A 16,929-nucleotide genomic window follows, 5' to 3' on the forward strand; every position below is an offset into this window, starting at 1 on the left:
GATAATTATTCAACAGAAAGAATTATTAAAAAAAGTTAATTTCGGATTTGAAAATATATAAGTAATGTAAATATACACAGGAATGACAAAGAAAATAGTTCTTGAAGTCTTTATATTCTAAAACTATACCGTTATGCACAAACATTCTGTGAATTTTGTATCTAACATAACCACATGTAAACTATTGAAATACAAAACAACAATATCAATGTAGAGAAAATTTGGATTTTTTATTAGCAAAAAAGGAATATATATATATATATATATGCACACACAACAATATCTTCAGTTGTATGCTTTGTTTAGTGGCTGGAAGAAAATTCGACTTTGCGCAAATTGATTAACTTATAATCAATTTGGACAGAGGAATGGTTTTGAGCGTAAATCAGAAATATTTAAAGTTTTAGTTTGTGTCACATAACAGTTAGAGTTAGAAGTTTTCTGTTACCTTTACCTTCATGTGTGGTTCGTATTATAACAGTTAGATTTAGAAGGTTTCTTTTACCTTTACCTTCACGTATGGTTCGTATTATAAAAGTTATATTTAGAAGCTTTCTTTTACCTTTATCTTCATGTATGGTTCGTATTATAACTGTTAAATTTAGAAGGTTTATTTTACTTTTCCCTTCACGTATGGTTCGTATTATAACAGTTAAATTTAGAAGGTTTCTTTTACCTTTATCTTCATGTATGGTTCGTATTCCAGTATTTTAGTATTATTCCATTTCGTTATTTCATATTCTTCTCTGATATAATGGGCTATTACAGATAGATCGTATTACAGTGTTAAATCAGAATATTCAAAGATTTATTTTACGACACATAACAGTTTTCTCAGTTTTAATAAGTAAAATATAGCGCATTAACCCACAATATATATATGTATGTATATTTATATATAGCGAGTCATAATATTTAAAAGTAATTTGTCTTCACGTCCACAAGTACACGTAACAAATTTTACGTTTACGAACAAATTCCAGCTTTCCAACTTACAATTAGCAAATATCGTCATGTTTCAGAAATAAGTATATAAATTTGCGAAATAAATACAAAATAGTCTTTCAATCACAAAGCTAGAAAAGTTATGAAAGATGTCCTAACCAAATGATTACCCTATTTCATTGAATATTTTGAGCTTACTTTCACTTCATATACAATAACGATATCTTAGCTGAATTCAACGTGTTGTACATATCATTTTGTATGCTATGAACAACATGGTCATTTCTATAGCCCGCTTCCTATATGTAGCATGTAACGTGAAATGCACATGATTATTATGAAGTCCGTTTGCCATGTAAAGCATGCAAAATGTAATGGACAACATGATCATTGATGTAGTTCTTTCGCCATACGCGGCATGCTTTTCGGTAGCATGTTATATGTTAAGAACAACATGATCATCGCTTTAGTCCATTCACTAGATATATATAGCATTTAACATGACAGAATATCACGATCGCTCCTGCGGTTATTTGTTGTACAAAACAAATTTAGTGCAATGAATAACAAAATCATTGTTGGAGCTCGCACGTTCACAGTATATAACATTCAAGATTAATCAATGGCATGATATTTACTGAAATACATATGTTATGAAGGTGATGTATCGTTTGTTTGTTGAATTTCGCATAAAGCTACTCGAGGACTATCTTCGCTATCTGTCCCTAATTTAGAAATGGTAGACTAGAGAGAAGGTAACTAGTCAACATCACTCATCGCCAACTTTTAGGCTACTCTTTTATCATTGAAATGTGGAATTGACACATTATAACAACCCTACGACTGAATGGGCAAGCATGAACTCATTAACCAGTAGGCCTTAAATTTGATGTAAGATACAACGAAAAATATGATCAATGACTTAGTCCCTTTGCTGTATATAGCATATAACATATATCAAATAACATGAGCTATAATCAAAGCCGTATTTTATACACTACGCATAACATGTAATATACATAGTGGCCTTTGCTGAAGTCCGTGAAAAGCAGGTTAGTTGTTGTCGTCACAGAACACGATGAATATAAATATATAAAAAATATCTAGTTTTCACTCACATATCGTACTTGAACTGGACTTAGAGTATATAACATTGAGAAGCAAGTGTATTAAATGAAGAACAATAACTCTAACATAACCTGAACAACCAGTGAAATAGTTTTCTTTAAACCCGAATCAGGTGTTCACTTAAAGTACAAACGATTAACTAAGTAAAGCTCATTAGAATTATTGAAGTTTGACGTTTGTTCGGGAAAGAATAATAATTTTTCAGTCACACTAACACTGAAACCTAACATTGAACTTCCAATAATAAATGTTTCAGTTACAATTATGCAAACTACTCAGCCTATTGTTGTCTCCATTTGAACCTCTTCTGTCGGTACTGGTTGAGTGCCTTTTCTTCGATTTTGATTACATACCCTCGTAACAATCACCAAACACGCGACAAACGCTAATATCACACTCACACTAACCCCTATAGCAACGTACAAAGTTGGAAAAGAATAGCAATTATCAGGCACTTCATCACATCCAGACGGACAATGAATTGTTCCATCACACCAGAGGTCACTACTAATGCACACTTGAAGCTCAGGGCATTCATTTTGGCAATTGGTGTTCCTTACTAACTTTCCTGAACTAGACTTTATATAAGGCTTTAACACTTCTAGCCAACTAAAGGAAATCTCACCACCTGTGACGAAAACTCCTTCAATCACCAACTGATCAACTTCAGAATGGTTTAGTACGTAATATTCCGATCTCCAAAGAGGACTTAACACCTCAATCTTTTCTTGAAAATGGCTAGGCTTCTCAACGCAAATGATCTTTATTGGATTGTTGTGAAATTTACTGTAAATTAAAAGCCTGTTTCCATAGCAACTTTTATCACCTAAGCTACCCTCAGTGAAAAAATATAAGAACCTTTGTAATTGCGCTACTATAACCCATCTACATCTGTATGGTAGATAATTTAGTAGAGCAACAGAAGGAACATTTAAAGAGACATCACCAGCAGGTCCATGGAGAGTTTCCCGATTGGCACAATAATCACGGGTAATGAACTCGTACATTCCTGAGAAGTAATAATCCTTAAAGTCATCTTCAGTGGACATTCGTTCCACTATAAAGGACAGTAGCATTACATTATCTACCGATTCTAGTATAAGAGTGGAAGGTATCAGAGAACTGGAACCACACACACAATCTCCTGTTATGTCTAGTCCTCCACTTTTCTCTGTTGTGTTAATAAGTCCATACCTAGTAGAAGACCCACTGAATTGACACATGTAACGTCTGCTTACAGAATCAAAGTGCGTAATGCATCCTTCATTTTCTCTTCCTAACGACATGTTTTGAATAGTAATTCGAACTTTTTCTCCTGGTAGTCCTTCGAAATAGAATAAACATCGCAGGTTAGAATTCCCACCTCTACCGTAAAAAAACAGATTGCCTGGTGATCGCACTTTTCCCCTAGCGGTTATTCTGCTGATGAAGCGTCGATCACAACGCGCTCCGTTGACAGGATAGCCGTCTTGCTCGGTATCAATAAACTCATACCTGGCAAGAAACGTACTTGAAACAAACTTAAGTTTGGAGTGTTCGTAGATGGTAAACATAACGCTCATCTCAGAGCCAGCTGATAGATAGCTCTCTTCCGGAACTCGACAAGGACGGAGAGGAACTAGGTCAGGAGTATCGCGAGCATGAGTGCACATGCGAGGATATGATTTTTCACAATAGGTGCTAATCAAACCGCCAAACCCAAATTCTTCTAACTGGTGGTCCCTATATTGATCATTAGCAAATGGGTCGTAAACTTGAAGTTTTGCCACATCACACTTTTCTTCTTTTGACCATACTTGAGAATCGGGGATATAAAATGAAACAAAATATAGCCATACTTTGGCAAAAGGTACTTTACCAATAAAGTTAAAAGTACAAGTTGTATTTGTGGCAAGAGTGTGATGGGGGTTGTATATAGAACCACTGCTTTTTTGGTTTCCATATAGATAGAATTCACACTTTCCTCTCTTAGCCCTAAACTCTGAATCGGGACGAAATCTCACCGAAACACTAAGTTCAAGAAGAGATCTACGAAGTGGTTGGTATGGATGACTAAGAAGCTGGACCAGAGCTGTAGCGCCACTGGTGACTATTTTTGGGACGGACCCTGTTCCACAAAATTCTATCAGCAAGGGAGCGGATACTGTCCTCCCGTCGTATACGCGGACAATGTCGCCTGGACATGTGGTGGTCAACTGACGGTGGATTATATTTCTTGTACTAGAAAATACGCTACCTATGTCAATTTTGAATTCACTCGGTTGAGAAATCTCAATCTGAGCATATTCACCATAGGGGGCGTAATTCTGGTCTATCCAGTAGTTACACGTAATGTTTCTCAGATAAAATCCGGGAAAATTTGGTGAGCGAATTAAACACTTTCGAGAGTGACAGTCACTGAAAGTTCTATCACAAGTTCCACTTGAAGGCCTTATACCCTCAGTGAATCCTACTTCTGCGTCGTCATTCAATAAGCTAAGAGACTTTCGATGGAACCGATAGGTGAGAAACACGCTGGGAATTGGAAGGTAGGGAGAGAAAATCTGGGGAAAAACAACTGTCACCACCAAAGTCCTAGTAGTGCTATAAAAAGTAGGTCTTCGACCAGACATTTTGCCACAAAACGATCCATATCTAGATGCGTGATCGTGGCTAAATGAAAGAGATGCAAAGGGTGATCTTGGTTTGGTTCTTTCTTGTTCAACAATGTACATAGAACCATCTTGACAAGTCCATTTATTTCTCCTATTAAATGAAACAAAAGTTCACATTAGGAAAAATGATTGATACCGTGTTTTTAATTCTAAAAAATGTTATATTATACCTATTTAGTTATAAATTAACTTGTTTTAACAACATCGTTTTTTATTATATAATCGTTTCTATCGGCTAAATATAAAGTTTTTGATTATTTTCCTATAAGATGTTAAAAATGTAATCTTCCCATTACTCTAAATTAAAACAATATAAAATATTCCGATTATCCTAAATTAAAACAATATAAAATCTTCTCATTACTCTAAATTAAAACAATATAAAATCTTCCGATTATCCTAAATTAAAACAATATAAAATCTTCCGATTATCCTAAATTAAAACAATATAAAATCTTCCGATTATCCTAAATTAAAACAATATAAAATCTTCCCATTAATCTAAATTAAAACAATATAAAATATTCCCATTACCCTAAATAAAACAACATAAAATCTTCCTATAACCCTAAATTAAAAAAACATAAACTCTTCCCATTACCCTCAATTAAAACAATATAAACTATTCCAATAACCCTAAGTTAAAACACTATCAAATTGGCCCATTATCATTCTCAAGAGGTGTTGCTGTATTATCATCATCAACGCTGTTGTTATTATTTTGGTTATCATTATTATATTACTGTTTTCCCCCGAAATGTTTGTGAATCATATATTTCAGAAGTACACAGAGTATCCATACCATTTCAAAAACAAACGTATTATGCACATATTCTTACATATATGGAAAAAGAAAGATAATTTGAATTTTTTATTGTTTTTTTATATTAATGTTATTTCTTGTATATCTAATCATAATGACTCCGTTATTTAGATCACTTCACTTGGCTGATATTTTATCACTATTACTTTAAACTATAATGACACTGATATTTAGATCAATTCACTTGGATCATATTCTATCACTATTTCTTTAAACTATAATAACTCTGTTATTTCAGCTTATTCATTAACTTGTAACATTCCCAGTGCTATTTAGATCACTTCACTTGGCTGATATTTTATCACTGTTATTTTAAACTGTAATGACTGTTATTTCAGCTTATTCATTAATTTGTAACATTCCCAGTGCTATTTAGATCACTTCACTTGGCTGATATTTTATCTCTATTACTTTAAACTATAATGACTCTGTTATTTCACCTTATTCATTAACTTGTAACATTCCAAGTGCTATTTAGATCACTTCACTTGGATGATATCTTATCACTATTACTTCAAACTTGTGTCATTTTTACTATGTTTATGCTTATTAAAGAGTTTGAGCTATTTTTGTTGTTATTTAGATTTTTCTTTACTTTGATTACTAGGTATTTTCAAGCTTGAGCAGCAGGGACACCAAAGGTCAGGCATAGCCATCCCTAATTCAGAACTGCTGACCAGAGGAAAAACAACAAGTCAAATAGAACTCGCTACTCTTAACCCGGTACTGCAGATCACTGTCACAGTTATAATGCCCCCACAGTTTATTGTATGGATTGTTTTCAGCAGCATATCTCGGTTCGAATCTTGAATCTGCAACACAACACACTACCTATTAGGCCAGATCTGTATCTTTGCTACTTTGAAACATTTTAATTGTTGTTAACTTAGATAAAGAGCTAAAGATATTTTAATTGTTAGGTCTATATATATTTGTGAAATGTTTATAAATGAAGTAGCGTTAAAATGAAGAGGGGAATATGGTTTCTGATAATATTTTTAAATAGTTTGTAGCTTAGCACAAAGCGGCACAATGGGCTGTCAGTGTTCTGCCCACCAAGAGTATCGAAACCCGGTTTCTAGCATTGTAAGTCCGCAGACATACCGCTGTGCCACTGGGGGTTTTTTAATAGAAAGACATTTACGAATACTTAAAACAACTTTTCCTTACATTACTTACGGCAAAGTTACATAATGATTTAATTTTTACTGCTTATTCCATACATTTCTCAAGATTTATTGTGGTTTGGAGAGGGGGGCTGTTTTTATTATCAGCTAATCACCAGCAAAAACTTCAATCATATTCCTCAGTATTACGTTTTAGCATGTTTTTATGAAAAGTTCATTAAGACACATTAAACATACATAACAACTCTATTCACAAAACTAGAAGCACTAATGAAATACCATGTCACACACCAAGTATCACCAACAGCTTATTGAGTCTTCGTAATTCTAAGAATAAACCATGTAAGCGCAATCTGTGATAGTATAGTTACTGACTGATTCTCACTTTATTAGCATATCCCACCAAATATCCGTTTGGACCACCGTTCTAGATAACAAAAGCCTAATTTTAATATTGTCATTTGCGCAGTACGGTTGGAAATTTAAATTCCTAACCACTATCGAAAGAATCAGTCAATAAGGACATAGTACTGTTGTAAGTCTAAGTCTGTCCAATCGCCTTTTTCTTCTCTCAAACACCAGTAATTGGAGGCTATAATATCTCCTATTGGCAGATTTACTTCCTATCGACTCCCACTAGAATTGGACTCCGATGACAGAAGCCGTTGAAATATCATTCCAATAACATGTCTTTCATAAAGACTCTGCTGTAAGTCTTAAGGGACAGTTGTAACAATCAGATTTCAATCTTATCGTGTAGTTTGCATGAAACTCACAGATACTGGTGAGTACTTCGATTATAAGCCAACCTCTCTTCCCCAGAAAATGTGGGAAGATGGACGTCATAGACTATCTCCAGAATGAACAAGATTTATAATAAAGAAGGAAAAGGAAGAAAAAAAACATCACTACCGCCCTCCTTAATTTGAAAGGTAAACATCAGCAGGAAGAACATTATAGGCAAAGATGCATTCCTCTGTGGCAATGGTCTCTCTGAAAACATACAGAGGATATGCATACAGCACAAAACCAGAATAGTATTCAGAATCTACAACACAATATGATCGTAGTCAGTACACAACAAAACCACTTATAGACACAGTGTAGAAAAGAAACCTTATTTACAACATACACTGTGATTATAGACTCAAATACACCGAAGAAAAAAAATATCCCAACAAAAATCGGCATTCAGGAACATAATAAACATACAGGACCTTATAATATCGAGATAAGTGGAGTGGCTCATTATGCCAAGGAAGAATAAAATACGATACAATGAAAAAATGACAAAACGGTGGCATATTAACCACACACGAGAAAAAGTGAGCTTAGAGTAAAAGTTAGCAAAACTTGGATATCCTTCTTGAAAGCAGTCTTTCTAACAAGAAGACCCAGTGTTTAATTTTGAACCTTGCCAAAATATACAGCCTTTCTCGGGACCTTCCTTGAAAACGGCAGCATATTAGCAGTGTAGGATATAAACCAATTTGTATCTACTAATAAAAATAGTGTTTATTAATCAATTTGTATACTTGGGTTATTATAAAGAATACTGACTTTGATACGAAAGAAGGCTCCTGCCTGACGCATATCTATTATCAAGCTATTTTGAAAGCTAGAATTCATTGTAATACCAATTGTTTTAACGCTAATCATATATGACTAAATTCAGGTTGAAACAATCACCTAGCACCTCATATAATCTGTCTATTTCGTATAAGCGAATAGATAATAATTTTTCTGTAAGTATGTATGTGGAGATCTCAATAAAAGGGTCCAGTTGCTATATATTGAAGTAGTGAATAGCAGAAGTTATTTGAATGTAAAAACGTGACACTAATGTAAGTATAAGTAAACGTCAGCCTGAAAACAAAGTATATATATGCTTGTATCTATACACTGTATAAAGTGTTTCCTATGGCAAGGAAATAACACTATTAATTTCTGTGTGTAATTAGGTAGCTGAGTCCTAATGTGATCTTAAATGTAAATTATTTTTGTTGTTCTACTTGTGCTCTTAATAGAACACTTAGAAGAGGTGGTCTTAACACTTTACAGTTCACGTTATTTCACTTCAATATAGAGTGTGGTCACCACAAATAGTAAATGCAGCCTGGCACTGATGTCGAATGCTTATAAGCTGATCTTATAAAGTATATTTCTAACTGAATGTACACTGACATGGCGTCCAGTTACGAATGCAGACATCTTATTTAGGCTCAAAACAGGTACCCTACGACTTCAGCGAATCGTCTGCTTGTATGAATTGAGAATAATATAGTGTTCAATGTCCAAATGTCTGATTACCCGTGTTATTGGCTTGGAATCGGTATCATATTTTGCTGGGGCAGGGCGTGACCTAGAGGTTAGCGTGCTGGGGTTATAAGTCAGAGGATCTATGGTTTGCGACTTGTTCCTGTAAAAATGTGTTCTGCCTTAAGAAGTCGTGGATGCATCATATGGTTGATGGTCAAATGCCATTATTCAGTCAGACAAGAGTAGGTTAAGAGTTAGCGGTGGGTGCTGTTGACTAGCTGCCTTCTTTTGGGTGTATCAGTTCAAAATCAGGGACCGTTGTGTACAGACAGCCCTATGTTTACCTTTTCGTGATAATTCTGAAACAAGTAAACACATTCAGCTTACAACACAATGAGGTTTATAGTCAGTTGGCTGGTTTCCATGGGCACGATGGCTTGCCACGAGAATGAAATATCCATATGTTCTTTAGTCATAACTTATGTTCGAGTTAAACTTTGTTTCATTTCAAAGCGACTTCAAAGAAAATATTGTGTGTGACTGCTATTTATACCATAATATAAATAACCAGTCACGTGCATTTTAGATTTTTTTTATTTATTTGTTGTTAAGCACAAAGCAACACTATGGGCTATCTGTGCTGTGCTCACCACGAGTATCGAAACCAGGTTTTTAGCGTCTAAGCCTTCATATGCGTTACTTGCATAATAATGAAATGGAGGTAATTGGCATTATTTTATAACATAGTCGTTGCCACAAATTGTGACTATCCTTCAATGGTTTTTGGCAGTGTATTTAGTTGTGGTGGCAGCAAAAGTTATATGTATGTATAAAGCACACACCTATGTACTGTATTTCTATTTGTGATACATAATTCTCAATCATTGCATTAAGTAAATGCAGTAAAATACTTTAACCATCAACCTTTCTCAAAAATTGTAGAATTATATATTTTCATACTTCAATTACAGCTATATGTACAAATATACATTATTTGAACACCATTTTCTGAAATTAAAGTTAAGTAAGACCTCTTTTCAGTTCTAAATAAATAAAACTTAAAAAAAACAGTTTTAATTAAAACTTTTTATGTGATCAAGGTATATTCATTTTTGTGTTTCGATTTTTGATAGTGGTTTCAAAATCGTTAGAAGTGTATAACTAGAACACTTCTACAAAGAGACAGTGACAGTTAACTCTTATGTTTTATAACAATGAACGCTACCACAGATGGATGTAAAAACCCTAGCCGCTTTGATTAGTTTAACTAACTGAAGTCCTTCGCCTAAAAGTGCCCGGTTATTTGATAAAGTTATATCACACTTCGACATGAACTTATAAAACAGGCTGAACCTCAGTAATGACGATAAACACGTCTGTATTGTAAAGGAAAAACCAATAAATCGCCTTTAGACGTCTTCCTGCACTGAGGGTAGGTGTGATGGTAAACACATTTGTCTTTCTGACACTAATTACAACCCTGAAATAATTAACACTATATAGTGAAACCAAGTTTAACAACGTGAATCTTGTGTCGAGCTTCCGTATAATTATTAGTCTCATATTATCATAGCTAACATGTAGTTGATTCACCCGGTATTACAATATTCTGTTGCATGAAAAAACTTCTGTATCACCCGATAAATATAAACCCATAATTAAGTAAACGGACCCCCCCCCCAAAAAAAAGGTTATATATCCAACAATAGTTTATTCTGAACAATGCATGACGTATATAAGTGTGTGTGTATATTAACGACTTTTGTACTTTACACTATGTAGATGGCACTCATTTCGTTATTTCATATTTATAATGTCACATATTTACCATTATTGTAGTCTAGAATAAGTGTATAAGCTACGTAGTCACCATTATCAGAGCTCAAAGTAATAGGTTTCTGTTTTTTAAGTATGATAAATATATGCCGTAGTAGAAATTTCAAGTACGCTCATCAATCGTTCTTATTTTAGTGTGAACTAAAATTGTAAATGACTATTGTTATTATGATTTGACGTAAACATCGTGCATATTCACTGCCTTTATAAAACAAATATGGTAAACATACTCCTTAGAAAGCTAGTTAATTAGATAGAAAATAACTTAGTGTGAGTGTGATTGTGGCTGTATGAACGTAGACTTTTGAACTGAAAGACTGTCACCATGGAGGAAAGTGAAATCATTTGTATCCTATTAGTTGTCAACTGCGGTTTTTTGCTTAAGCGAAATCAGATATATCTTTACGTAACCTAATCTCCCGCCACGCCCTTTATACACCTTAGAGAATCAGTATATGAACCTTGAAGTTGAATAAACCAATACAAACTTCTTTTCATCATAAAAGAGTTACCCGGCCCGGCATGGCCAGATGGTTAAGGCGCTCGATTCGCAATCTGAGGGTCGCGAGTTCGAATCCCCGTCCAACAAAACATACTCGTCCTTTCAGCCGTGGGAGCGTTATAATGTGACGGTAAAAGAGTAGCCCAAGAGTTGGCGGAGAGTGGTGATGACTAGCTGCCTTCCCTCTAACTTTACGCTGCTAAATTAGGGACGGCTAGCGCAGATAGCCCTCGTGTAGCTTTGCGCGAAATTCAAAAAACAAACAAACAAGCAAAAGAGTTTGTATTTCCCCAAAAGTCTACGAGATGTAAACTTTATGAATTGTTCCTTCAACGTTTTCATGTATGAAAAAAAAACGTTGAACTGTGCAGTCTTAGCAATGTACTATAACGTTTACAAAACTTATGTCATCTACTTGATATTTCTTGAACTGTAAACAGGGGATATCGAAGCCAGCTTTAGAGGTATTGAACAATAAATGTTTCAACAAATTTGTAAGTAAAACTTTCCTCACCTACGAAGAAGCCCCCCCCCCCACAGTGGATGAGTAGTAAGTTTGAAGTCTTATAACGCTAAAACCTCTATTGTATTGTAGCTTTAGACATAGCAACAAACTAGAAGAAAAGCAAATCAGAACGATTATATTAAATTTCATTCTCCAGTTAAAATAAGTTATGTGTTTACGTAATCCTGAAATATTTCATTCAACTATATTTGTTTGAAAATTAAATCGTCTGTAACCCAAAGAACAACAATTTATCAAATATCCATTCATGTGTGAGAGTTTCCTTACCTGCAAACACATGTATTGATTACAAACTAAAATGTAGTCAAAACACGCAGTCATATCTAAAGAGTTAATTTGATTCAAGTCAATCCTAGGTCTACTAGGACTAATTATCCTAAAGTAACTCGTATGGCAACTACCAAGCAAATTCCACTGAGTAGCAGTTATCAACTATTAGTTAGAACGAAATAAATATAAAAATGTAAAAATTAATAAGCCTATTTGCCTTTAAACACAGACTTTAATGGTGTATTTGTTCCATAAGGGGAGATGAAATCTGATTTAGTTGTTTGAGCAGTATCAATTATATAACATAATTTCTAACTTATAACCATTCAGGAGCTTCTCTACTTCTCTTGTTTTAAATCTTATGTTTTAATATAAAAATACAATGAATCAAAAGGGCCGAAGTTCAGGCTGCGATATGCTGCTAAACAAGCTACGTACTTAACAACTGTTAGGCATTAAAGCCATGAAACTCAATCCCTCAATTTGGTTAAGAGTGACTATGCTGCAGGCAAATGGTGGTCAGCAACTCTGAATTAGGGATAGCTATGACTGAAACTTGGAATCTCTGACCTGACCCTTTAAGCCATGTATGTTAAGAAGGTGCCGTTTAGGATGAAAATGCCAAATATATTTTATACAAGTTCATGCTAATAACTAACATATTCTAATCATTTAAACTCCAATTATTCCTCAAGTAGTTATTATCAATCATCATCATTTTAATGCATACAGAGAAGTAAAAAGAATGCTCTATAGAGAAGAAACGTTTTTGTTTTTTTATTATGCAGTTTTTAGCGATTTCTTCAATTTTATCAAATGATAAAAAATTTAACGCACTACGAGATTATTCTAACATTAAAACATGGTCCTTTTACGATGAAATATACAATACATTTCATAACTTATAATCTGAATTTTGAGAAGCGTTATGCAGTGCACAATACATCTTTTACAGTGAAAGGTGTACAAGTTGTTATGGGTATTAGTGGAATGCATGCTGCTAAAAGAACCGTTCCTTGTAACAAAATAGATTTCTGTTACTAAATCATGACCAGTGTTTTTACATAAAGTTTTGGGGATGAAGAAAACACAAGTCATCTCATAAAGAACCAGAATTAGAATGTAATTTTCAACCGAAAAGTAATTCAGGCTTAATAAATTGTGGTAAGTTGATTGTGCTATATACAACTTTAGATGCAATTAATTTTACCCAAATTATTAGATATAACTGCAATTAGAACATATAACAGTTTTTATTTAAAAACTGCAATCTCATTAGAAAGACGATAGTACAAGATTTAACATGCAGTTTCCTCTAAAGTAATGAAATTATTCAAACTAAAAAAGCTCATAAAAATAAGTTTTCAATTTGATTTAGTTTTTATTCGAAATGCTGTTAAAATAAAGAACTCGTCGTTATTTATACGATTTTGATAAAGAAAGTTTAATGTACAGTATGTGTTTTTTATTTTTTCGCGTTATTAAACCCTTACGATTAAAAACGTTTCCGTTTTGTCTCATTAATTTTATTAAACAGTTGTGCTTTAAGACAGTTTTTTGCTCCTGGTTAGCAAATTTATTCAACATTACAGAAAAGTACTTATCTGATAATTAGCAGATTCAAGTACGTTTGCTGAAAATGTTTTCTTAACTTGATTCTCTACGTTCACTAGAGTAAATTCGACTATAATTATCCTTAAGGATAAGTAGAGTTCAAAATTGACTTTAAAGTTTTATTTTGGAAAATCTTAGGGGAAAAGCACAAACACAACACACTATATGGATTTTAACAATGACATTAAAAAAACTGATTGTAGACTAAAGTTATTAATTTTACTTTAACTTTTAAGATCACCTATATAGTATTGATATTTTTCTACATCGAATTAAACAGGATAAGGCCAAAGACTGGAGAAAAATGCGGATTAACGGATTCTTAATGCCTAAAACTTACAATTCGTGTCGTTGATATTTGTATTTTCAAAGGTAGTATTATTATAATTTCTATGAACTTCATTATTTTCTTTCTTTGTAAAGAAATGATAAAAAACAAGTAAGTTTATGCTTGCAATTCTAAATTATTTTAATTAAAAATCATATTGTATATTCAATATTTTTCTGATTTGAAAATTATATTAATATCTAGAAAAACATGGAAACTGTTTAATTAAATAGCAGTTTCCTACCTTAATTAAATAGCGGTTGGATTACATAGTCATATACACCAATAACACATTCTCGTACGGTTATAAAGTAATATCTTCTACTATGTGACGTGTAGTTATTTGTCACATAAAAAGAAGTGCAGCGAAATGCATTGTATAACGAGTTCCCATTCCTTAACACTGGATATCCTTTTGGCGTATGTGCTGTTGTTCTATTGTTTCTGCTGTCTACTAGTAGGGAAATACTTTTTTTATTTGAAATACTATGACCAACACTTTTATTAAAGTATTTGAATTTCAGTTGAATGATAGTCGTTTTCTTAGTGCACGAACGCTACGGTATTATTTGATTCAAGTTTATTCCCCAGGTGATGGCACTAAAGCATTACCAGAGAAGTCATGGTTCAAGCGCTACGTTATAACCTTAGTTTCGAAGGCAGAAGTTTCTCAAAGATGAAATGCTGTTTATTTCCTTGCTTTCATCAAACTTTTCATGAAATCACCAACCAGTTACTAGCCTTTTCTATAAACAAGCTCGACGATAGCAACCAAACTTTATTTGTGATCAATATATGTACATTTCACATGTTAAACTTATATTTTTGTCACGCAAACATGAAGTAACCGAAAAACTGTATTATCACAAGTAAAGCAGTATTCTTCACTGGTGAACGAACGAACTTTATATCTAGTCGTATATGACTGTAGGCCTTTAAAAGCAGCCATATGTATGGTATATATCAATATAGAATGCAATTATTTTCCTCCAATTATTTTAAGTTACATATTTTAAATTTATGTAGTTGTTCTTTTAGAAGAGTAATACCTTGTTCAATCTTAATAAAAAATATACATGTAAAAAATTGTGTATATTCAATATATCATCCTACTTATATAGAAGTAAACAACCTGATATTAGCAGAAAGAAAGAAGACCACCACCTATGAAACGATAAAAAAGGCAGACACCTACATGTAGGAGTCAGATGTTGATACAAGCACGGGAGAAACTGAAAGTGTTCAAGTGTTATAATAAGAGTGATTCACTTATAATTCATGTTGGTCGCAAGATTTAACTAAATAATTGCTACAAAAAAAAGGATATTCACTTATAATTCATGTTGGTCGCAAGATTTAACTAAATAATTGCTACAAAAAAAGGATATTCACTTATAATTCATGTTGGTCGCAAGATTTAACTAAATAATTGCTACAAAAAAAAGGATATTTCTTTCGATGTCTCGCTCTAATTCAGATATTGTAATATCAGAAACAGTTATTTTTATGAAATGACGAATTTTGGTTTAAAATGAATTTGCATAGTTTTGGTTTTTAACTAGCCTTAATTAAATTTGTAGTGAGATCCTGGATTATCAATGTTTTGTGATTGATTAATTTATCACATCTTGACTAATAAAATAATAACAAGTGGTATAAAGTATTATAGATTGGGAATTTTTTTATAGATTTTCCGAGTGTTACCTTTGGTTACCTTTACACAAACGAAATATTTTATTTGCGATCCTTTTTTTATTAAGTTGTTTTTAATATCAAAAGACTGAAGTAATAAAAGCTTTTTCTATGTTTTGATCAGTATGTGAATTTAACAGCATTCTATTTAACCTACAATACCTGCGCTTGTGGCGCTCTTTTGAATAAGAGATTGTGTACAAATAAAAAATAAAATCAAACGCCAAGTTAGTGTGCAAAAAAACAACAACAATAATACAAATACGTTTAATATAAACTTTTGATAGCCAATCTGACTTACCCATCTAACTGGAAAGATCCGAGCTGAAAAGAAAGAAAAGAAATTTCTACGATGTCTCCAAACTCTCCCCCTTCTGCTACAAATGTAATTGTGCACACGTACGGAAATGATTGTTGGAAAGGTTTTGTGATTCGCAATGGAAACTTTGTGCCGACATGCCCATAGTAAGTCCTGTTGCAGTCTGAAAATATATTAAAATTTAAATAATTATTTTTATTTTCCCATAAGGCAAAGATAACGTATAAATAATGTACCCAAGCTGTAATTAAATGTATTAAACAAAACCTGGGTTAAAAAAATTCAGAATGTATTAGCAACAGATTTCTAGACTAATAAATGTTCTACTAAATAAAACACTTCTTTATCAAGTCATACTAATCAAACGACGAATGTTGAAAGGATTAGATTAACCTTTAAGTGTGCAAGCACTAAAAACCATAAACATAACCTGAACGTTTTAAAATTATAACGATGTTACAAAACATAAAATACAAAAACCCTGAATCTTATTATAATAGTTACGAAGACAACAAAACTCGTGCTTCGCATGTGAAACATTTTTTTTTTTTGAATAGTATTTGTATTTGAATACACAAAGTTTATAAAATATAAAGTTAGTGCTGTATTTTTAAAACAATCAAAACTATTAAGTGGGCTTGTCTAGACTATTCGCGTGTGAGATTAGATAGATGAAAATCTGATGGCCATACGGGGCGTCTCAAAGACTGCAAGGTTAAATCTATTTCACAAAACGTGATACCACCAAGTATCTCCACTACTTTGAAATGTCTTATTTTGAAATATTTTGTACATAATTCTAGAAGCAATTACACCCATTTAAAATTCAACATTTTTTTTAAAGTGGAGTTGTTGCTTTAACTTAGCTTTTGACTTTGTCATAAAGAAAAAAAAACGAATTGCTTT

At 33.0% G+C, this 16,929-nt stretch overlaps 1 protein-coding gene across 2 annotated transcripts in view; it reads right to left on the minus strand.

Moving 5' to 3' along the window:
* Positions 1-1,707: 1,707 nt before the first annotated feature.
* Positions 1,708-16,929, minus strand: part of LOC106472352 — a 39,288-nt gene continuing 24,066 nt past the window's right edge. For both annotated transcript variants that reach the window (XM_022401695.1, XM_022401700.1), the window contains 2 exons: positions 16,006-16,186; positions 1,708-4,818 (listed from right to left, as the gene is read on the minus strand). In XM_022401695.1, the coding sequence (XP_022257403.1) occupies positions 2,349-4,818; positions 16,006-16,186 (2,651 nt within the window). In that variant the 3' untranslated portion in view covers positions 1,708-2,348. The remainder of the gene's footprint in view (positions 4,819-16,005; positions 16,187-16,929) is intronic.

Source organism: Limulus polyphemus, unplaced genomic scaffold (genome assembly GCF_000517525.1).
Source record: "Limulus polyphemus unplaced genomic scaffold, Limulus_polyphemus-2.1.2 Scaffold119, whole genome shotgun sequence".
Lineage (NCBI taxonomy): Eukaryota > Metazoa > Arthropoda > Merostomata > Xiphosura > Limulidae > Limulus > Limulus polyphemus.